Source organism: Copadichromis virginalis, linkage group LG8 (assembly GCF_057382275.1).
Source record: "Copadichromis virginalis isolate Kocher_CV1m ecotype Utaka linkage group LG8, C_Virginalis_male_GT1.1, whole genome shotgun sequence".
Taxonomy (NCBI): Eukaryota; Metazoa; Chordata; class Actinopteri; order Cichliformes; family Cichlidae; genus Copadichromis; species Copadichromis virginalis.
In genome coordinates, this window is record NC_140625.1 from 25997035 (window position 1) to 26021228 (window position 24194).

Genomic DNA, 24194 nt, shown 5'->3' on the forward strand with positions numbered 1-24194 from the left:
ATGGCTGCAAAACAAGTCCTCTTGTATCTGTGCTAAAATACTTAATTTCAGATGTGGTGCTGTGAAGTTTACTTTTTGTTAAATAATTATAAATACTGTCGTCTAAGCTTCCACTTAAATTATTTTACAACCTGAAAATGACCAAATTATTTATTTATTCTTTTATTTATTTTTAATGCTCGAATATGGAAAAACTTAGAATTGAAGAAGTATGTACCATTTTTCAGTTCTTTTATGCATGATATAGGTATATTTGTATAGGCATTGTGCTCATGTACTGCATCAGTCTAACTTTTACTTTGTGTGGGGTGGCTGAGGCTCAGGTGGTAGAACAGATCAGCTACTGATCGGAAGGTTGGTGGTTCGATCCTTGGCTTCCCCAGTCTGCATGCCTTGGGCAAGATACTAACCCTGAGTTGCATTCATCGGAGTATGAATGTGTGTGAATGTAGTTTAGGTTGCACTTGAAGTGCTTGTATGAGTGGGTGTGAATGGGTGAATGAGGCATGTTGTATAGAGCGCTTTGAGTACCCCGGGAGAGTAGAAAAGTGCTATATAAGAATCAGTCCATTTACCAGATCAGGGGTGGTACCTCTGAGGTGGCAGTTAGTCGAACCTTGGACAATGCAGTTTACATCCTGATGGTGGAACACTGGACCAGCTCTTTATCCTCTTGAGGATACTTGAGGGTGCATGGGAGTTTGTCCAACCAGTCTACATGGGCTTTGTGGACCCGGAGAAGGCACTCGACCATGTCCGTCAGAGTGTCTTGTGGAAGGTACTTCAGGAGTATGGGCTGTTTGGCCCATTGCTATGGACCACTCAATTCTCATACAACCATTTCAGGAGCTTGGTCCGCATAGCCAGCAATGAGCAATAAGTCAGACTGGTTTCCGGTGGGTGATGGATTCCACCAGGGCCGCCCTGGTCACCGGTTCTGTTCATAATTTGTATTTAGAGAATTTCTAGGTGTAGCCAAGTGGCAGAAGGCTCAGATGTTCTCTGAATCTCAGCTCTGCATTTCGTATATGATGTTGTTCTATTGCCTTCATCGGCTGATGACCTCCAGCTCGCACTGGAATGCTGCACAGCCAAATGCAATGAAGTGAATGAGAATAGCACCTCCAAATCTAAGGCCATGGTGCTCAGCCAGAAAAGGGTGGACTGTCCACTCGTGATCAGGGATGAGTTTGTGCCCCGAGTGGAGGAGTTTAAGTATCTTGGGGTCCTGTTCACGAGTGATGGGAGAAGGGGGAAGGACATTGACAGACAGATCAGTGCTGCGGCTGCTGTACTGGTCCATCAGGGTGAAGAGAGAGCTGAGTGTAAAGGCAAAGCTCTCAGTTTACTCGTCATACTTTATAAACCAAAAGAAACCAAACCAAAGAAAGTCTCTAAAGTGGTCTTGGTGCTCATACTCACTCCACATGAGGTATCAGTACTTCTACTTTCTATGTTGTAAGAGCTTTTGTGAAGAATCAAAACAATCTTTCTATATAAATCTGGACAATGTGTCTAATGTTTGATTGCACTCATTAAAAATAAGTGCATAACCCTTATTCTTAATATTTCAGGAACAGAAAAGTCAACAATTTCAATTTGTGTGATAAGAAAATATTTATTGACTTTAACATATCAAATAATATGTCTAGTTTACTTTATGGAAAATTTTCAGAAATCTAATAAATAAATGAATAAATAATACACAAATACTAAAAATAAATAATAGTGTCAATATTATGAATACAATAAATAAATTTAACCAATTAAGAAATACAAATACATTTTAAAAATTTATCCGAAAGACAAGTTTTAGTGGGCATTTCCCAGAGAGTTAACCAGGAATGCGCATTGACTCAGATGATCTTCTGTTATGTTCCTGATCGTCTCCCAGGCTTCAGCACTGTAACCCTACAGACAAAACAATATTATCATTATTAAAATACCAGCGGTGTAAAATCTGTCATAGCTAAATACTAAATACAGGCTCAGTAAAAAAAAATAATGCAGGCTTACATTTTTCTTTAGGATTTCATTTGAGAGTCTCTTGAAATACATTTCTGTCCGCCGTTGCACCTTCTGTGTCGTGTAACTGTGGCTTCCAATCTAAATAAATCAAGAGAAATAAAACAAAATATATTTAAATAAATCATTCACCACTTTAACTGTAAAAGACCTGACAACTTCACAGTTGTCAGGTCTTTTACACAAGAGAGACTGAATTCATTGTAAAATTACAAAAACAAATGAAAGTGAACTTACACAAGAGCGAAGCTCTTCAGCCTGTTTGTTCACAATATTGAGAAAGTTCTCCACTGTGTTCTCCTCCCATGAGGCAGAGCTGTGATCCTCCTCAAACAGGGCAGCCACCTCCTCCAGAATCTGAACTATGAAAGCCAGTTTATCCTCATCCTAGAAGAAGAAGAAGACGAAGATGAAGAAGAAGAGATCACTATAGGAATACTTCTTTAAAACTTCAAGATGGCTGAATAGTCAAAGAACAAGAATCCACACAGCTATGAGAAATTTCCCAGGGACCGAAAATCTTTGTTTGCACAGGAACAAATGTTTGAAAATAACATTGTTGTGTTTTGTCTTTGAATTATACATTTTTATGCACAGGAGTTATGACAGAGTCGTGATAAGAGACAACTCCCTTGGCTCTGTGGGAGAGAATCCCTTCGACCCTTTCATAGCTGAACAGTCTATATATAGGTAAAGACAAACTTTTGTGGATTTGCAATCACGACACTTTCCATTCTTTCATTAAAAAAGAAACAACTTTATGTAAAAAGCTGGGGATGACTTACTGTTGCTTTGGACTTCTGGTGATACAGTTGATTAGGGAAAGCCACTGTGTGCTCAATTTCAGCATCCTTAGTGGTGTTAGTAATCTGCATCACACACAAAACACGCACACACATCATATCCATGGAACTAATCAAACTATATAAATCAATACCATGTTAAACATTATGCAAAGAAGTGCACTCACCATCATATCAAGGAAACCCAAAGCTCTGTTGTTGTACACATGGAATTGATGGTTTATGTCGTCTTGATCTTTTACAATCCATTTGCAACCTAGCAAAGAGCCCGTACTGTACATCCCGAGAAACAGGCAAGCGATGAAAATCCTGCTGATCATTTTTGAAAAATGTAGAAATTTCCTTAGTGTGAAGCAAATTCTCAGGTCTCCTGGTGTTCTGATGGAGCAAACCTCAGGCGCTTCATTTATAGCAAAGCCCAAGGACACACCTATTTCATTTTCTAATCAGCTGGATAATCGTCTCAAAAGTAAAAACATAGTAGATTTATGTCATCCTTTTAAGATTTAATATCTGTTCTTTCATTTATAGAGAGTACAAGATTTCGTTTTCTAACTCTATCAAGTAGAAACTAGAAAAACGTGAACCAGAAAAAAGATTTATGTCATTTTTTTTAGTTTGTGTTTGTGTTTTTTTTTGTTGTTGTTTTTTTATGATAATTGTGTCATATAAAGACAGTGTTGTACAAAAATTGGCTATGATATAACAAAAACTGAGGCAGCAGCACCATGAGATGACGTCAAGTTACCACATAAAAGCATAAAAACACAAATCTCCACCTCTATGTCAATCTCTTAATACTTGCGATTAACATGAAACCTTTAGGCGATTTTAAAGTAAACGTAGAACAACAGTCGTTTAATTAGTTTAATTAGTTTAAATGTAATTTAATTACCGTCAAGTAAAAGTTTATTTATCCAAAATCTGTTTTTACTTCTTGATTTTAATCTTGGAAAATTGAAGATAGGAGATTTACAGCAATGTTTTTCAGGGAGTCTTTACTTTCTTGGCAGTTTGCAAGACATTAAGGTAGCTAAAATAAAAAAAATAAAAATTAGTTTTAGTTTTTTAACCTTCAGCTGGTTTCAAGTAAACCTCGGATAATGGTCGTTTAATATATGTGTATTTTAATTACCGTCATGTAAAAGTATATTCATCTCAATTCTTTCTTACATTATTTTATCTTGGAAAATTGAAGGTTGGAGATTTACAGTAATTATTTTCAGGCAGTAGTATTCACCTTCTTTGCGGGTTGCAAGCAGTAGCGGTTTTTGATATCAGCATCGTGGTGGGGGGCGGATTGCTGGGAGTAAGGGCGCCCTCCGTTTGCGAGGTGCGCCTGCTTCTTGTGGCACAGGGAGGAGAGGGCGGGGCGGCGGGGGATTCTTTGGCTGGTTGGATAGCATCTAATAACCAACTCGCAAAATAAAACAATAAAAAAACCAACAAACACCAAACACGAGACATCATGATACTGACTTAGAATTTGCACCGATGTTTTTTCGAAATTCTATACGCGAAAAGTGAGCGCGAGAGCCCTCGGTGCACCTGCTTGCTGCTGAAGTCAAAGTAAACTTTATTGTCATCTCCGCTATATACAGTCCAGTATATAGAGAGACGAAACGCCGAGCCTCCAGTTACAGCAGTGCAAGTAAACGAACAACAAATATAAGAAGAGTAAGAAAATAAATACACACTTTAGGACTCGGGGTAAAGGGATCAATAACAATTTAAAATTTATAATTTACAGTTTGATGATCTGTCTGTGAAGGTTCTCAGTCATCCAGGTCATCGTAGTCAAAGGAGCTTGCAAAGAAAAGCGTCTGGACTTCTTTAAGTTACTTGAAGACGTTTCACCTCTCATCCGAGAAGCTTCTTCAGTTCTAAGGTCAAATGGTGGAGAGTCCCAGATATTAGTGGGAGTATCCGCCCACAGAGGGACAAAAGGACCCCCTGATGATCCTCTAATCGTCTGAGCCAAGGTGTGAAACTGGGTGTGGGTCCCAATCAGCCAGAGTTTCGGGTGAGTTCATTGTGAAACCTGGCCGTAAACCACCGCCTCTGTTCAAAGATGGTCGCTCACAGTGGACATATATGGCTTCTTTCACTCCTCTTTCAAACCATCTGTCCTCTCTGTCCAAAATGTGAACATTGGCATCCTCGAAAGAGTGTCCTTTATCCTTAAGATGCAGATGGACTGCTGAGTCTTGTCCTGTGGAGGTGGCTCTTCTGTGTTGTGCCATGCGCTTGTGAAGTGGCTGTTTGGTCTCTCTTCGATAATCTTTAATCCTACAACTTGCATAGTTCCCATTTCTGTATAACTGTATATCTCAGATTCTGTAAAGTTATTTATTTCATATTCTGTATAGTTTTTCATATTTATATCCTGTTCATAGCCTGTACATAGCTTGTACTCACTACAGCCTGTACATACAGCCTGTCGACAGGGGAGGGGGGCCGGCTGCTTCCAAATAGAGCACATTTCATTCATAAAGATGTAAATCCAAGCCCATATGTATTCATGATTTGAATCCTGGGTTGTGTGAAATCCCAGAAATACACCTTAGACAAAGTGAATCTGCGAACTAGGTGTAGGTCTATTAGGTTATATTGTGGCGATCGTCGAGTTGGGGAATTTGTGTTCATACTGGAGTGCAAAATTAAAACCAATGGAAGATGAACAAGAACAGTTCAAAGCCATCAGGTGCTCAGTTTAGAAAAAATAGAAAAGAAGAGGAGGAGAAACGAGCAAAAGATACAGGTAAGCAGATGTGTCATTGGATAATGGCAGGTCATCCTGAAACAATCAGAATCAGAATACTTCATTCCCTAAGGAAATAATGTGGGTTACAGTTGCTCCAAAGAGAAATGGTAAAAATAGTCCTGTTCTCATTGTATGACGAATTATGATGGCTGTTTGGTCGCCGTTTGCATACAATGCATACTCTCTCTCTCTTCATATGTATGTATGTGTGTGTGTGTGTGTGTGTGTGTGTGTGTGTGTGTGTGTGTGTGTGTGTGTGTTTCTCTGGCGAAATTCAGTATGGTTCCGTCCAACAGTTTTATGTTACTGTACAATTCCTAATATGTTTTGTGTGTGTGTGTGGGGGGGGGGGGGGGGGGGGGGGCTCCAGAGGGAGTGTTCGCCCGGGGCGCCAAACAGGCTAGGACCGCCACTGGTTGCAAGACATTAATGGCAGTTTAAAAAAAAATGTTAAAAAATGAAAACAGTCAACGTCGAACACATTTCGTTACTTATGATGAAATAAAATGAAAGCGGATGTGCGCCAAACGTCAGTGACGCTCCTTACGCACGTTTGTTTTCATTTAGGGTTGTAGGGTTGATTACAGGAGAGAAGAAAAGAGTATAGAGTGATTTAAGTTTATGTTTTTTCAGGTTCTGAAATATATAAAAAGCCAAATATACAGGTCATATAAGTTGCAGAGTGTGTTATGAAAAGTCTTTAGCAGGGCAGGAGCTGTGAACGGAGAACAGAAAGTCTGTGGCGTCTACAACAATATGTAACAGAGCACTAAGGTGTCAAATAAAATGTCAAAGAGATAAATGTATAATTTATTTATTTATTCCATCAATTAAACATACATTTCCCATTCATTCCCAAACAGGACTCAAAACATATTTTACTAATATTCCAGCTGCACATTAAACCTATCAAACCAAAGGTGCGAGCAAATAACACTACACTGCACTACACTAAACCCAGTTTAGAGACACTGCAATCAATTTACCACTGGGCACGCACTGCAAACAGTTCTGGTCTCAGCACAGCTGGGAATCAGCGGTATGCGTAACCTGCAGTCTGGATTTATAAAAGGGAAGTGGCACAAATTAATAAACGAAAGGATAAAGATAACAACGAGAGAGGTTAGTCCGCTCTTCATTCATAACAGTCTTTACGGCTGGACGGACTAACCAAAGGAAATTACAAATCAACCAAAAAGAAACATTAACTGCAGAGGCATCACAACAACAGAATATTGATCGCGCGCTGTCGATCTACAGCTTGAACACCATTAAAACGTCACACGAACAACATACCCACTCGCACCAGAGTGAGTTAATTGTCTCTGGAACTTCCTCACCGAGGAGCGCTGACCTCACCTCACACACCTATTAACTTTCAAAGTTCCTCTGCCAATCACACGGCAGAAAGCAGCAAACTGCCAGGTGACACTTGTTCCAAGTAGAAACTCTACGCCGCCTATAGGTGATACTCGTAAACTACAGCTTCCACTTTGGGTATTTTTTTTCTCTTTACCGAGGAAAATGAAAGCGGCTGCCAGGTGAGTGAAGAATGGGCGTAGGTATGAATGAGCAGGTGTATTTACCTTGGTTCATTGCATCATTGCGTCATTTCATGTGGCCTGCATTTAGCTTTTTTAGCAGTTTCTTCATTATTAAGCAGCTTGCACTTCTGCTGTAAATCAGTTGTGATGTATTTGTGTTAACCTCATGTAACCGGTAGTGGAGGTCAAACCAGGAGTATTTATCTGCTCCGATTCTGAATGAGTCTGAAATAATAATAACTGAAAAAAGCCCCCCTCAGCAAAACAAAACAAACAAACAAGAAAAGCAATCCAGCACATGTAGTACTTGCAATGACGTTATCGTTAACATATATCTGACCTGTGATCTGATCACTTTTGTTTCATCACCTGTTCATGCATGTGGGTCCACCGTCTGCCTGCCACATGCCCGTTTCTTGACAATAATAGATGAAAATGTCCTCAAAGCAGCATTAATATCCCTGTAACACGTTACCTGTTTAGTATCAAAACGTAAGCCTATACACGATTTGGTTACAAATGAAATCATCAGTCGTGAGTTGAGTTTGTCGTCATGTTTCTTAGGTGTTCAAATGGATGTGTATGTCCACGAATCCTCATAATGAGGTCAAACCCTCATACATCATGATATCTTATCTTCTTTAAGATATATTGTTAAGTGTGGGATATTTTTTTTATAGACGGAAATTTAAATCCCACGTGTACGACATTACAGCTTGTTGTACCTGCGGGTTTCCCAGGTATATAGAAAATGAAATATTTTCGCTCTGCTATAAATGCGGCGCTGCAGGTCTGCTCCATCAGAACACCGGGAGACATCCGAGTTTGCTTCATACAAAGGAAGTTTATACCTTTAAAAAATGATGAACAGGATTCTCTTTGCTTGCCTGTTTCTCACTCTGTCCACTGAAAGCTCCTCGCTAAACTGCAGATGGATGGATCATAAATTCAGACAGCACAACGAAGAAACTCTGAATCTGCTTGATACCATGGTGAGTGTTTTAATGTTTTAATATTAGTTGATTCGTTATTTAAATAGTTTTAGAATTATTTCACTTGAGCATCTGATGACTAAAACATTCAATGTGTTGCAGGCTAAAAACGCCAGTAACACCACTGAAGTGGAGGTCACTGTGGCCTTCCCTAATCACCTGTACCACCAGGTGTCCAAATCATCAGTAAGTGAACCTCAGCTTTTGCCTATTTATAGAAAAAAACATAATTTTCCCTTAGGACAGATTAATTTTGTCTTTTAAATCCACTCTTATTATTATTGAAGCATTTCTAAAGTGGTCTGTATTTGATCTTCTTCTTCTTCCAGGCTGAGGATAAACTGGCTTTCACAGTTCAGATTCTGGAGGAGGTGGCTGCCCTGTTTGAGGAGGATCACAGCTCTGCATCATGGGAGGACAGCACAGTGAGGAACTTGCTCAATATTGTCAACAAACAGGCTGAAGAGCTTCACTCCTGTGTAAGTTCACTTTCAGTTAGGTTTTTATTACATTCGAATATGATACTTTACATGACATGACATATTCTTAATTGTCATTTTGCTTGTAATTAAATTAGATTGGGAGCCACAGTCACAAGAAGAAAACCACAAAGCTGCGCATGTACTTTAAGAGACTCTCACATCATATCCTAAAGGAAATGGTAAGATCACATCATTCTCATTAATTTGGGGTTTAGATCATCCTTAAGATAAATAGATATAATAACTTGTTTCAATAACAATAAGAATACTAATATTGGTATTTCTGTAGGGTCACAGTGCTGAAGCCTGGGAGGTGATCAGGAAAGAAACCAAAGCCCATCTAATGAGAGCAGAACAGCTGGCTTCATCTCTGCACACGGCCCAATAAAACCTGTCTCTTGTCATGTCTGTAATGACGGCTGTGTTAATTTAATTGCTTGTCTATTTATTTTATTTATTTATTTATTTATTTAGTTACTTGGTTATTTGTATATTTTTGTTTTGATTGTTTTTCTATGCTGATGAAGATTTAGGAATATTTTTTTATCTTTATAATGAGCAAAATGAACATTTTGTAAAATATATTTTACCAAATAAAAGAGTCTATCTTCTTACAAAGTGAATTTATTGTTTATATTACTTTTTAATATCAAAATGGTGAACTTGTAAGTTCCTTTAACCAGATTTCGATTGCAATTAAACTAAAAAATGAAAAACAAAACTCCACAGTGCTTGGAAGTTCACGAAAGTGGAATGAAAGTGTTCTTTAATGGGTTAAAAGGAAAGCCCATAATATAAGATGTAACTCTTCTGTCACTTAATCAATAAATTGACACGATTAAGACAGTTATTTCATGATGAAATAAAAAAAAACGTGGGTAATGTTTTTCCAGCCTTTCTGTTTTACATTGATCCAGTTTGGGCCAAATTTTAACTGATGGCCTCACATTTGGAATATTTTGACATAGAGAGGAGTTCATGGTCTCCTCAGGGACTACAAGTTGTTCACATCTTATGGCTGCAAAACAAGTCCTCTTGTATCTGCGCTAATATACTTAATTTCAGATGTGGTGCTGTGAAGTTTACTTTTTGTTAAATAATTATAAATACTGTCGTCTAAGCTTCCACTTAAATTATTTTACAACCTGAAAATGACCAAATTATTTATTTATTCTTTTATTTATTTTTAATGCTCGAATATGGAAAAACTTAGAATTGAAGAAGTATGTACCATTTTTCAGTTCTTTTATGCATGATATAGGTATATTTGTATAGGCATTGTGCTCATGTACTGCATCAGTCTAACTTTTACTTTGTGTGGGGTGGCTGAGGCTCAGGTGGTAGAGCAGATCAGCTACTGATCGGAAGGTTGGTGGTTCGATCCTTGGCTTCCCCAGTCTGCATGCCTTGGGCAAGATACTAACCCTGAGTTGCATTCATCGGAGTATGAATGTGTGTGAATGTAGTTTAGGTTGCACTTGAAGTGCTTGTATGAGTGGGTGTGAATGGGTGAATGAGGCATGTTGTATAGAGCGCTTTGAGTACCCCGGGAGAGTAGAAAAGTGCTATATAAGAATCAGTCCATTTACCAGATCAGGGGTGGTACCTCTGAGGTGGCAGTTAGTCGAACCTTGGACAATGCAGTTTACATCCTGATGGTGGAACACTGGACCAGCTCTTTATCCTCTTGAGGATACTTGAGGGTGCATGGGAGTTTGTCCAACCAGTCTACATGGGCTTTGTGGACCCGGAGAAGGCACTCGACCATGTCCGTCAGAGTGTCTTGTGGAAGGTACTTCAGGAGTATGGGCTGTTTGGCCCATTGCTATGGACCACTCAATTCTCATACAACCATTTCAGGAGCTTGGTCCGCATAGCCAGCAATGAGCAATAAGTCAGACTGGTTTCCGGTGGGTGATGGATTCCACCAGGGCCGCCCTTGTCACCGGTTCTGTTCATAATTTGTATTTAGAGAATTTCTAGGTGTAGCCAAGTGGCAGAAGGCTCAGATGTTCTCTGAATCTCAGCTCTGCATTTCGTATATGATGTTGTTCTATTGCCTTCATCGGCTGATGACCTCCAGCTCGCACTGGAATGCTGCACAGCCAAATGCAATGAAGTGAATGAGAATAGCACCTCCAAATCTAAGGCCATGGTGCTCAGCCAGAAAAGGGTGGACTGTCCACTCGTGATCAGGGATGAGTTTGTGCCCCGAGTGGAGGAGTTTAAGTATCTTGGGGTCCTGTTCACGAGTGATGGGAGAAGGGGGAAGGACATTGACAGACAGATCAGTGCTGCGGCTGCTGTACTGGTCCATCAGGGTGAAGAGAGAGCTGAGTGTAAAGGCAAAGCTCTCAGTTTACTCGTCATACTTTATAAACCAAAAGAAACCAAACCAAAGAAAGTCTCTAAAGTGGTCTTGGTGCTCATACTCACTCCACATGAGGTATCAGTACTTCTACTTTCTATGTTGTAAGAGCTTTTGTGAAGAATCAAAACAATCTTTCTATATAAATCTGGACAATGTGTCTAATGTTTGATTGCACTCATTAAAAATAAGTGCATAACCCTTATTCTTAATATTTCAGGAACAGAAAAGTCAACAATTTCAATTTGTGTGATAAGAAAATATTTATTGACTTTAACATATCAAATAATATGTCTAGTTTATTTTATGGAAAATGTTCAGAAATCTAATAAATAAATGAATAAATAATACACAAATACTAAAAATAAATAATAGTGTCAATATTATGAATACAATAAATAAATTAAACCAATTAAGAAATACAAATACATTTTAAAAATTTATCCGAAAGACAAGTTTTAGTGGGCATTTCCCAGAGAGTTAACCAGGAATCCGCATTGACTCAGATGATCTTCTGTTATGTTCCTGATCGTCTCCCAGGCTTCAGCACTGTAACCCTACAGACAAAACAATATTATCATTATTAAAATACCAGCGGTGTAAAATCTGTCATAGCTAAATACTAAATACAGGCTCAGTAAAAAAAAATAATGCAGGCTTACATTTTTCTTTAGGATTTCATTTGAGAGTCTCTTGAAATACATTTCTGTCCGCCGTTGCACCTTCTGTGTCGTGTAACTGTGGCTTCCAATCTAAATAAATCAAGAGAAATAAAACAAAATATATTTAAATAAATCATTCACCACTTTAACTGTAAAAGACCTGACAACTTCACAGTTGTCAGGTCTTTTACACAAGAGAGACTGAATTCATTGTAAAATTACAAAAACAAATGAAAGTGAACTTACACAAGAGCGAAGCTCTTCAGCCTGTTTGTTCACAATATTGAGAAAGTTCTCCACTGTGTTCTCCTCCCATGAGGCAGAGCTGTGATCCTCCTCAAACAGGGCAGCCACCTCCTCCAGAATCTGAACTATGAAAGCCAGTTTATCCTCATCCTAGAAGAAGAAGAAGACGAAGATGAAGAAGAAGAGATCACTATAGGAATACTTCTTTAAAACTTCAAGATGGCTGAATAGTCAAAGAACAAGAATCCACACAGCTATGAGAAATTTCCCAGGGACCGAAAATCTTTGTTTGCACAGGAACAAATGTTTGAAAATAACATTGTTGTGTTTTGTCTTTGAATTATACATTTTTATGCACAGGAGTTATGACAGAGTCGTGATAAGAGACAACTCCCTTGGCTCTGTGGGAGAGAATCCCTTCGACCCTTTCATAGCTGAACAGTCTATATATAGGTAAAGACAAACTTTTGTGGATTTGCAATCACGACACTTTCCATTCTTTCATTAAAAAAGAAACAACTTTATGTAAAAAGCTGGGGATGACTTACTGTTGCTTTGGACTTCTGGTGATACAGTTGATTAGGGAAAGCCACTGTGTGCTCAATTTCAGCATCCTTAGTGGTGTTAGTAATCTGCATCACACACAAAACACGCACACACATCATATCCATGGAACTAATCAAACTATATAAATCAATACCATGTTAAACATTATGCAAAGAAGTGCACTCACCATCATATCAAGGAAACCCAAAGCTCTGTTGTTGTACACATGGAATTGATGGTTTATGTCGTCTTGATCTTTTACAATCCATTTGCAACCTAGCAAAGAGCCCGTACTGTACATCCCGAGAAACAGGCAAGCGATGAAAATCCTGCTGATCATTTTTGAAAAATGTAGAAATTTCCTTAGTGTGAAGCAAATTCTCAGGTCTCCTGGTGTTCTGATGGAGCAAACCTCAGGCGCTTCATTTATAGCAAAGCCCAAGGACACACCTATTTCATTTTCTAATCATCTGGATAATCGTCTCAAAAGTAAAAACATAGCAGATTTATGTCATCCTTTTAAGATTTAATATCTGTTCTTTCATTTATAGAGAGTGCAAGATTTCGTTTTCTAACTCTATCAAGTAGAAACTAGAAAAACGTGAACCAGAAAAAAGATTTATGTCATTTTTTTTAGTTTGTGTTTGTGTTTTTTTTTTTGTTGTTTTTTTATGATAATTGTGTCATATAAAGACAGTGTTGTACAAAAATTGGCTATGATATAACAAAAACTGAGGCAGCAGCACCATGAGATGACGTCAAGTTACCACATAAAAGCATAAAAACACAAATCTCCACCTCTATGTCAATCTCTTAATACTTGCGATTAACATGAAACCTTTAGGCGATTTTAAAGTAAACGTAGAACAACAGTCGTTTAATTAGTTTAATTAGTTTAATTAGTTCAATTAGTTAAATGTAATTTAATTACTGTCAAGTAAAAGTTTATTTATCCAAAATCTGTTTTTACTTCTTGATTTTAATCTTGGAAAATTGAAGATAGGAGATTTACAGCAATGTTTTTCAGGGAGTCTTTACTTTCTTGGCAGTTTGCAAGACATTAATGTAGCTAAAATAAAAAAAATAAAAATTAGTTTTAGTTTTTTAACCTTCAGCTGGTTTCAAGTAAACCTCGGATAATGGTCGTTTAATATATGTGTATTTTAATTACCGTCATGTAAAATTATATTCATCTCAATTCTTTCTTACATTATTTTATCTTGGAAAATTGAAGGTTGGAGATTTACAGTAATTATTTTCAGGCAGTAGTATTCACCTTCTTTGCGGGTTGCAAGCAGTAGCGGTTTTTGATATCAGCATCGTGGTGGGGGGCGGATTCACGGGCATCGGCAAATATAAATAAATAAATAAATTGCTCGTACTCATGCTGCCCAGACATCAGCCAGCGCGTATTGGGAATGGCATAGGCACCATCGGTTTTCTATCGCCCATTTGCTGGGAGTAAGGGCGCCCTCCGTTTGCGAGGTGCGCCTGCTTCTTGTGGCACAGGGAGGAGAGGGCGGGGCGGCGGGGGATTCTTTGGCTGGTTGGATAGCATCTAATAACCAACTCGCAAAATAAAACAATAAAAAAACCAACAAACACCAAACACGAGACATCATGATACTGACTTAGAATTTGCACCGATGTTTTTTCGAAATTCTATACGCGAAAAGTGAGCGCGAGAGCCCTCGGTGCGCCTGCTTGCTGCTGAAGTCAAAGTAAACTTTATTGTCATCTCCGCTATATACAGTCCGGTATATAGAGAGACGAAACGCCGAGCCTCCAGTTACAGCAGTGCAAGTAAACGAACAACAAATATAAGAAGAGTAAGAAAATAAATACACACTTTAGGACTCGGGGTAAAGGGATCAATAACAACTTAAAATTTATAATTTACAGTTTGATGATCTGTCTGTGAAGGTTCTCAGTCATCCAGGTCATCGTAGTCAAAGGAGCTTGCAAAGAAAAGCGTCTGGACTTCTTTAAGTTACTTCAAGACGTTTCACCTCTCATCCGAGAAGCTTCTTCAGTTCTAAGGTCAAATGGTGGAGAGTCCCAGATATTAGTGGGAGTATCCGCCCACAGAGGGACAAAAGGACCCCCTGATGATCCTCTAATCGTCTGAGCCAAGGTGTGAAACTGGGTGTGGGTCCCAATCAGCCAGAGTTTCGGGTGAGTTCATTGTGAAACCTGGCCGTAAACCACCGCCTCTGTTCAAAGATGGTCGCTCACAGTGGACATAGATGGCTTCTTTCACTCCTCTTTCAAACCATCTGTCCTCTCTGTCCAAAATGTGAACATTGGCATCCTCGAAAGAGTGTCCTTTATCCTTAAGATGCAGATGGACTGCTGAGTCTTGTCCTGTGGAGGTGGCTCTTCTGTGTTGTGCCATGCGCTTGTGAAGTGGCTGTTTGGTCTCTCTTCGATAATCTTTAATCCTACAACTTGCATAGTTCCCATTTCTGTATAACTGTATATCTCAGATTCTGTAAAGTTATTTATTTCATATTCTGTATAGTTTTTCATATTTATATCCTGTTCATAGCCTGTACATAGCTTGTACTCACTACAGCCTGTGCATACAGCCTGTCGACAGGGGAGGGGGGCCGGCTGCTTCCAAATAGAGCACATTTCATTCATAAAGATGTAAATCCAAGCCCATATGTATTCATGATTTGAATCCTGGGTTGTGTGAAATCCCAGAAATACACCTTAGACAAAGTGAATCTGCGAACTAGGTGTAGGTCTATTAGGTTATATTGTGGCGATCGTTGAGTTGGGGAATTTGTGTTCATACTGGAGTGCAAAATTAAAACCAATGGAAGATGGACAAGAACAGTTCAAAGCCATCAGGTGCTCAGTTTAGAAAAAATAGAAAAGAAGAGGAGGAGAAACGAGCAAAAGATACAGGTAAGCAGATGTGTCATTGGATAATGGCAGGTCATCCTGAAACAATCAGAATCAGAATACTTCATTAATCCCTAAGGAAATAATGTGGGTTACAGTTGCTCCAAAGAGAAATGGTAAAAATAGTAACAGTAACAGACTAAACTCCAAACAATACATTATGTTACAGATTTTAATATTAATTAGTCATTGTCAATTGTTGATTCGTCCTGTTCTCATTGTATGACGAATTATGATGGCTGTTTGGTAGCCGTTTGCATACAATGCATACACTCTCTCTCTTCATATGTGTGTATGTGTGTTTCTCTGGTGAAATTCAGTATGGTTCCGTCCAACAGTTTTATGTTAATGTACAATTCTTAATATTTTTTTTTTGTGTGTGTGTGTGTGTGGGGGGGGGGGGGGGGGGGGGGGGGGGGGCTCCAGAGGGAGTGTTCGCCCGGGGCGCCAAACAGGCTAGGACCGCCACTGGTTGCAAGACATTAATGGCAGTTTAAAAAAGAATGTTAAAAAATGAAAACAGTCAAATTCGAACACATTTCGTTACTTATGATGAAATAAAATGAAAGCGGATGTGCGCCAAACGTCAGTGACGCTCCTTACGCACGTTTGTTTTCATTTTCAAGTAGGGTTGATTACAGGAGAGAAGAAAAGAGTATAGAGTGATTTAAGTTTATGTTTTTTCAGGTTCTGAAATATATAAAAAGCCAAATATACAGGTCATATAAGTTGCAGAGTGTGTTATGAAAAGTCTTTAGCAGGGCAGGAGCTGTGAACGGAGAACAGAAAGTCTGTGGCGTCTACAACAATATGTAACAGAGCACTAAGGTGTCAAATAAAATGTCAAAGAGATAAATGTATAATTTATTTATTTATTCCATCAATTAAACATACATTTCCCATTCATTCCCAAACAGGACTCAAAACATATTTTACTAATATTCCAGCTGCACATTAAACCTATCAAACCAAAGGTGCGAGCAAATAACACACTGCACTACACTAAACCCAGTTTAGAGACACTGCAATCAATTTACCACTGGGCACGCACTGCAAACAGTTCTGGTCTCAGCACAGCTGGGAATCAGCGGTATGCGTAACCTGCAGTCTGGATTTATAAAAGGGAAGTGGCACAAATTAATAAACGAAAAGATAAAAACGAGAGAGGTTAGTCCGCTCTTCATTCATAACAGTCTTTACGGCTGGACGGACTAACCAAAGGAAATTACAAATCAACCAAAAAGAAACATTAACTGCAGAGGCATCACAACAACAGAATATTGATCGCGCGCTGTCGATCTACAGCTTGAACACCATTAAAACGTCACACGAACAACATACCCACTCGCACCAGAGTGAGTTAATTGTCTCTGGAACTTCCTCACCGAGGAGCGCTGACCTCACCTCACACACCTACTACCTTTTCAAAGTTCCTCTGCCAATCACACAGCAGAAAGCAGCAAACTGCCAGGTGACACTTGTTCCAAGTAGAAACTCTACGCCGCCTATAGGTGATACTCGTAAACTACAGCTTCCACTTTGGGTATTTTTTTTCTCTTTACCGAGGAAAATGAAAGCGGCTGCCACGTGAGTGAAGAATGGGCGTAGGTATGAATGAGCAGGTGTATTTACCTTGGTTCATTGCATCATTGCGTCATTTCATGTGGCCTGCATTTAGCTTTTTTTAGCAGTTTCTTCATTATTAAGCAGCTTGCACTTCTGCTGTAAATCAGTTGTGATGTATTTGTGTTAACCTCATGTAACCGGTAGTGGAGGTCAAACCAGGAGTATTTATCTGCTCCGAGTCTGAAATAATAATAACTGAAAAAAGCCCCCCTCAGCAAAACAAAACAAACAAACAAGAAAAGCAATCCAGCACATGTAGTACTTGCAATGACGTTATCGTTAACATATATCTGACCTGTGATCTGATCACTTTTGTTTCATCACCTGTTCATGCATGTGGGTCCACCGTCTGCCTGCCACATGCCCGTTTCTTGACAATAATAGATGAAAATGTCCTCAAAGCAGCATTAATATCCCTGTAACACGTTACCTGTTTAGTATCAAAACGTAAGCCTATACACGATTTGGTTACAAATGAAATCATCAGTCGTGAGTTGAGTTTGTCGTCATGTTTCTTAGGTGTTCAAATGGATGTGTATGTCCACGAATCCTCATAATGAGGTCAAACCCTCATACATCATGATATCTTATCTTCTTTAAGATATATTGTTAAGTGTGGGATATTTTTTTTATAGACGGAAATTTAAATCCCACGTGTACGACATTACAGCTTGTTGTACCTGCGGGTTTCCCAGGTATATAGAAAATGAAATATTTTCGCTCTGCTATAAATGCGGCGCTGCAGGTCTGCTCCATCAGAACACCGGGAGACATCCGAGTTTGCTTCATACAAAGGAAGTTTATACCTTTAAAAAAATGATGAACAGGATTCTCTTTGCTTGCCTGTTTCTCACTCTGTCCACTGAAAGCTCCTCGCTAAGCTGCAGATGGATGGATCATAAATTCAGACAGCACAACGAAGAAACTCTGAATCTGCTTGATACCATGGTGAGTGTTTTAATGTTTTAATATTAGTTGATTCGTTATTTAAATAGTTTTAGAATTATTTCACTTGAGCATCTGATGACTAAAACATTCAATGTGTTGCAGGCTAAAAACGCCAGTAACACCACTGAAGTGGAGGTCACTGTGGCCTTCCCTAATCACCTGTACCACCAGGTGTCCAAATCATCAGTAAGTGAACCTCAGCTTTTGCCTATTTATAGAAAAAAACATAATTTTCCCTTAGGACAGATTAATTTTGTCTTTTAAATCCACTCTTATTATTATTGAAGCATTTCTAAAGTGGTCTGTATTTGATCTTCTTCTTCTTCCAGGCTGAGGATAAACTGGCTTTCACAGTTCAGATTCTGGAGGAGGTGGCTGCCCTGTTTGAGGAGGATCACAGCTCTGCATCATGGGAGGACAGCACAGTGAGGAACTTGCTCAATATTGTCAACAAACAGGCTGAAGAGCTTCACTCCTGTGTAAGTTCACTTTCAGTTAGGTTTTTATTACATTCGAATATGATACTTTACATGACATGACATATTCTTAATTGTCATTTTGCTTGTAATTAAATTAGATTGGGAGCCACAGTCACAAGAAGAAAACCACAAAGCTGCGCATGTACTTTAAGAGACTCTCACATCATATCCTAAAGGAAATGGTAAGATCACATCATTCTCATTAATTTGGGGTTTAGATCATCCTTAAGATAAATAGATATAATAACTTGTTTCAATAACAATAAGAATACTAATATTGGTATTTCTGTAGGGTCACAGTGCTGAAGCCTGGGAGGTGATCAGGAAAGAAACCAAAGCCCATCTAATGAGAGCAGAACAGCTGGCTTCATCTCTGCACACGGCCCAATAAAACCTGTCTCTTGTCATGTCTGTAATGACGGCTGTGTTAATTTAATTGCTTGTCTATTTATTTTATTTATTTATTTATTTATTTAGTTACTTGGTTATTTGTATATTTTTGTTTTGATTGTTTTTCTATGCTGATGAAGATTTAGGAATATTTTTTTATCTTTATAATGAGCAAAATGAAAATTTTGTAAAATATATTTTACCAAATAAAAGAGTCTATCTTCTTACAAAGTGAATTTATTGTTTATATTACTTTTTAATATCAAAATGGTGAACTTGTAAGTTCCTTTAACCAGATTTCGATTGCAATTAAACTAAAAAATGAAAAACAAAACTCCACAGTGCTTGGAAGTTCACGAAAGTGGAATGAAAGTGTTCTTTAATGGGTTAAAAGGAAAGCCCATAATATAAGATGTAACTCTTCTGTCACTTAATCAATAAATTGACACGATTAAGACAGTTATTTCATGATGAAATAAACAAAAACGTGGGTAATGTTTTTCCAGCCTTTCTGTTTTACATTGATCCAGTTTGGGCCAAATTTTAACTGATGGCCTCACATTTGGAATATTTTGACATAGAGAGGAGTTCATGGTCTCCTCAGGGACTACAAGTTGTTCACGTCTTATGGCTGCAAAACAAGTCCTCTTGTATCTGCGCTAATATACTTAATTTCAGATGTGATGCTGTGAAGTTTACTTTTTGTTAAATAATTATAAATACTGTCGTCTAAGCTTCCACTTAAATTATTTTACAACCTGAAAATGACCAAATTATTTATTTATTCTTTTATTTATTTTTAATGCTCGAATATGGAAAAACTTAGAATTGAAGAAGTATGTACCATTTTTCAGTTCTTTTATGCATGATATAGGTATATTTGTATAGGCATTGTGCTCATGTACTGCATCATCACCCCATTTTGTGTGGGGTGGCTGAGGCTCAGGTGGTAGAACAGATCAGCTACTGATCGGAAGGTTGGTGGTTCGATCCTTGGCTTCCCCAGTCTGGATGCCTTGGGCAAGATACTAACCCTGAGTTGCATTCATCGGAGTATGAATGTGTGTGAATGTAGTTTAGGTTGCACTTGAAGTGCTTGTATGAGTGGGTGTGAATGGGTGAATGAGGCATGTTGTATAGAGCGCTTTGAGTACCCCGGGAGAGTAGAAAAGTGCTATATAAGAATCAGTCCATTTACCAGATCAGGGGTGGTACCTCTGAGGTGGCAGTTAGTCGAACCTTGGACAATGCAGTTTACATCCTGATGGTGGAACACTGGACCAGCTCTTTATCCTCTTGAGGATACTTGAGGGTGCATGGGAGTTTGTCCAACCAGTCTACATGGGCTTTGTGGACCCGGAGAAGGCACTCGACCATGTCCGTCAGAGTGTCTTGTGGAAGGTACTTCAGGAGTATGGGCTGTTTGGCCCATTGCTATGGACCACTCAATTCTCATACAACCATTTCAGGAGCTTGGTCCGCATAGCCAGCAATGAGCAATAAGTCAGACTGGTTTCCGGTGGGTGATGGATTCCACCAGGGCCGCCCTGGTCACCGGTTCTGTTCATAATTTGTATTTAGAGAATTTCTAGGTGTAGCCAAGTGGCAGAAGGCTCAGATGTTCTCTGAATCTCAGCTCTGCATTTCGTATATGATGTTGTTCTATTGCCTTCATCGGCTGATGACCTCCAGCTCGCACTGGAATGCTGCACAGCCAAATGTAATGAAGTGAATGAGAATAGCACCTCCAAATCTAAGGCCATGGTGCTCAGCCAGAAAAGGGTGGACTGTCCACTCGTGATCAGGGATGAGTTTGTGCCCCGAGTGGAGGAGTTTAAGTATCTTGGGGTCCTGTTCACGAGTGATGGGAGAAGGGGGAAGGACATTGACAGACAGATCAGTGCTGCGGCTGCTGTACTGGTCCATCAGGGTGAAGAGAGAGCTGAGTGTAAAGGCAAAGCTCTCAGTTTACTCGTCATACTTTATAAACCAAAAGAAACCAAACCAAAGAAAGTCTCTAAAGTGGTCTTGGTGCTCATACTCACTCCACATGAGGTATCAGTACTTCTACTTTCTATGTTGTAAGAGCTTTTGTGAAGAATCAAAACAATCTTTCTATATAAATCTGGACAATGTGTCTAATGTTTGATTGCACTCATTAAAAATAAGTGCATAACCATTATTCTTGATATTTCAGGAACAGAAAAGTCAACAATTTCAATTTGTGTGATAAGAAAATATTTATTGACTTTAACATATCTAATAATATGTCTAGTTTACTTTATGGAAAATTTTCAGAAATCTAATAAATAAATGAATAAATAATACAAAAATAAATACTAGTGTCAATATTATGAATACAATAAATAAATTAAACCAATTAAGAAATACAAATACATTTTAAAAATTTATCCGAAAGACGAGTTTTAGTGGGCATTTCCCAGAGACTTAACCAGGGATGCGCATTGACTCAGATGGTCTTCTGTAAATATATTTTACAAAATTTTCATTTTGCTCATTATAAAGATAAAAAATATTCCTAAATCTTCATCAGCATAGAAAAACAATCAAAACAAAAATATACAAATAACCAAGTAACTAAATAAATAAATAAATAAATAAATAAATAAAATAAATAGACAAGCAATTAAATTAACACAGCCGTCATTACAGACATGACAAGAGACAGGTTTTATTGGGCCGTGTGCAGAGATGAAGCCAGCTGTTCTGCTCTCATTAGATGGGCTTTGGCTTCTTTCCTGATCGTCTCCCAGGCTTCAGCACTGTAACCCTACAGACAAAACAATATTATCATTATTAAAATACCAGCGGTGTAAAATCTGTCATATTGAAATACAGGTTTAGTAAAAATAATGCAGACTTACATTGGCCTTTAGGATTTCATTTGAGAGACTCGTGAAATGCGTCAGCTGTGTCGTGTTGCTGTGGCTTCCAACCTAAATAACCCACAAGGAAAGAACAAAATATATTTGAATACATCATTCACCACTTTAACTTATTCACATTTGTCAGAGACTGATAAAATATATATAATAGAGACTGAATTCATTGTAAAATTTAAAAAAAAATGCAATATCATTGTTCATTGTAATGAAAGTGAGCTTACACAGGAGTTAAGCTCTTCAGCCATTTTGTCGACAATACTGAGAAAGTTCTCCACTGTGTTCTTCTCCCATGGTGCAGAACTGCGATCCTTCTCAACCAGGGCAAACAGCTCCTTCAGAATCTGAACTATGAAAGCCAGTTTATCCTCATCCTAGAAGAAGAAGAAGATGAAGATGAAGAAGAAGAGATCACTATAGGAATACTTCTTTAAAACTTCAAGATGAATAGTCAAAGAACAAGAATTCACACAGCTATGAGAAATTTCCCAGGGACCGAAAATCTTTGTTTGCACAGGAACAAATGTTTGAAAATAACATTGTTGTGTTTTGTCTTTGAATTATACATTTTTATGCACAGGAGTTATGACAGAGTCGTGATAAGAGACAACTCCCTTGGCTCTGTGGGAGAGAATCCCTTCGACCCTTTCATAGCTGAACAGTCTATATATAGGTAAAGACAAACTTTTGTGGATTTGCAATCACTCCATTCTTTCATTAAAAAAGAAACAACTTTATGTAAAAAGCTGGGGATGACTTACTGTTGCTTTGGACTTCTGGTGATACAGTTGATTAGGGAAAGCCACTGTGTGCTCAATTTCAGCATCCTTAGTGGTGTTAGTAATCTGCATCACACACAAAACACGCACACACATCATATCCATGGAACTAATCAAACTATTTAAATCAATACCATGTTAAACATTATGCAAAGAAGTGCACTCACCATCATATCAAGGAAACCCAAAGCTCTCTTGTTGTACACATGGAATTGATGTTTTATGTCGTCTCGATCATTTACAATCCATTTGCAACCTAGCAAAGAGCCCGTACTGTACATCCCGAGAAACAGGCAAGCGATGAAAATCCTGCTGATCATTTTTGAAAAATGTAGAAATTTCCTTAGTGTGAAGCAAATTCTCAGGTCTCCTGGTGTTCTGATGGAGCAAACCTCAGGCGCTTCATTTATAGCAAAGCCCAAGTACACACCTATTTCATTTTCTAATCAGCTGGATAATCGTCTCAAAAGTAAAAACATAGCAGATTTATGTCATCCTTTTAAGATTTAATATCTGTTCTTTCATTTATAGAGAGTGCAAGATTTCGTTTTCTAACTCTATCAAGTAGAAACTAGAAAAACGTGAACCAGAAAAAAGATTTATGTCATTATTTTTTTTAGCTTGTGTTTGTGTTTTTTTTGTTGTTGTTGTTGTTGTTGTTGTTGTTGTTGTTTTTTATGATAATTGTGTCATATAAAGACAGTGTTGTACAAAAATTGGCAATGATATAACAAAAACTGAGGCAGCAGCACCATGAGATGACGTCAAGTTACCACATAAAAGCATAAAAACACAAATCTCCACCTCTATGTCAATCTCTTAATACTTGCGATTAACATGAAACCTTTAGGCGATTTTAAAGTAAACGTAGAACAACAGTCGTTTAATTAGTTTAATTAGTTTAATTAGTTCAATTAGTTTAAATGTAATTTAATTACTGTCAAGTAAAAGTTTATTTATCCGAAATCTGTTTTTACTTCTTGATTTTAATCTTGGAAAATTTAAGATAGGAGATTTACAGCAATGTTTTTCAGGGAGTCTTTACTTTCTTGGCAGTTTGCAAGACATTAAGGTAGCTAAAAAAAAAAAAAAAAAAAAATAGTTTTAGTTTTTTAACCTTCAGCTGGTTTCAAGTAAACCTCGGATAATGGTCGTTTAATATATGTGTATTTTAATTACCGTCATGTAAAAGTATATTCATCTCAATTCTTTCTTACATTATTTTATCTTGGAAAATTGAAGGTTGGAGATTTACAGTAATTATTTTCAGGCAGTAGTATTCACCTTCTTTGCGGGTTGCAAGCAGTAGCGGTTTTTGATATCAGCATCGTGGTGGGGGGCGGATTCACGGGCATCGGCAAATATAAATAAATAAATAAATTGCTCGTACTCATGCTGCCCAGACATCAGCCAGCGCGTATTGGGAATGGCATAGGCACCATCGGTTTTCTATCGCCCATTTGCTGGGAGTAAGGGCGCCCTCCGTTTGCGAGGTGCGCCTGCTTCTTGTGGCACAGGGAGGAGAGGGCGGGGCGGCGGGGGATTCTTTGGCTGGTTGGATAGCATCTAATAACCAACTCGCAAAATAAAACAATAAAAAAACCAACAAACACCAAACACGAGACATCATGATACTGACTTATCATTCTAATTCTATACGCGAAAAGTGAGCGCGAGAGCCCTCGGTGCGCCTGCTTGCTGCTGAAGTCAAAGTAAACTTTATTGTC

General features: G+C 38.3%; 5 protein-coding genes across 5 annotated transcripts; 2 read left to right on the forward strand and 3 right to left on the reverse strand.

Moving 5' to 3' along the window:
- Positions 1 to 1812: 1812 nt before the first annotated feature.
- Positions 1813 to 3148, reverse strand: LOC146703537 (interferon a3-like). Its single transcript, XM_085467264.1, has 5 exons — positions 2996 to 3148; positions 2811 to 2894; positions 2263 to 2412; positions 2017 to 2106; positions 1813 to 1911 (listed from the first exon to the last, which is right to left on the reverse strand). The coding sequence occupies exons 1-5, from the start codon at positions 3146 to 3148 to the stop codon at positions 1813 to 1815; spliced, it is 576 nt and encodes a 191-aa protein (XP_085323390.1).
- A 4848-nt stretch (positions 3149 to 7996) lies between these two features.
- On the forward strand, positions 7997 to 9024 carry LOC146703538 (interferon a3-like). The gene is made up of 5 exons (XM_085467261.1): positions 7997 to 8128; positions 8231 to 8314; positions 8458 to 8607; positions 8706 to 8789; positions 8900 to 9024. Exons 1-5 carry the CDS (start codon positions 7997 to 7999, stop codon positions 8996 to 8998), a joined length of 549 nt encoding a protein of 182 aa, XP_085323387.1. The 3' UTR covers positions 8999 to 9024.
- Positions 9025 to 11436: 2412 nt separating this feature from the next.
- On the reverse strand, positions 11437 to 12772 carry LOC146703539 (interferon a3-like). The gene is made up of 5 exons (XM_085466801.1): positions 12620 to 12772; positions 12435 to 12518; positions 11887 to 12036; positions 11641 to 11730; positions 11437 to 11535 (listed from the first exon to the last, which is right to left on the reverse strand). The coding sequence occupies exons 1-5, from the start codon at positions 12770 to 12772 to the stop codon at positions 11437 to 11439; spliced, it is 576 nt and encodes a 191-aa protein (XP_085322927.1).
- Positions 12773 to 17784: 5012 nt separating this feature from the next.
- Positions 17785 to 18812, forward strand: LOC146703540 (interferon a3-like). Its single transcript, XM_085466796.1, has 5 exons — positions 17785 to 17916; positions 18019 to 18102; positions 18246 to 18395; positions 18494 to 18577; positions 18688 to 18812. Exons 1-5 carry the CDS (start codon positions 17785 to 17787, stop codon positions 18784 to 18786), a joined length of 549 nt encoding a protein of 182 aa, XP_085322922.1. The 3' UTR covers positions 18787 to 18812.
- A 2620-nt stretch (positions 18813 to 21432) lies between these two features.
- Positions 21433 to 22787, reverse strand: LOC146703541 (interferon a3-like). Its single transcript, XM_085466798.1, has 5 exons — positions 22635 to 22787; positions 22450 to 22533; positions 21913 to 22062; positions 21671 to 21742; positions 21433 to 21576 (listed from the first exon to the last, which is right to left on the reverse strand). The coding sequence occupies exons 1-5, from the start codon at positions 22785 to 22787 to the stop codon at positions 21478 to 21480; spliced, it is 558 nt and encodes a 185-aa protein (XP_085322924.1). The 3' UTR covers positions 21433 to 21477.
- Positions 22788 to 24194: the final 1407 nt, after the last annotated feature.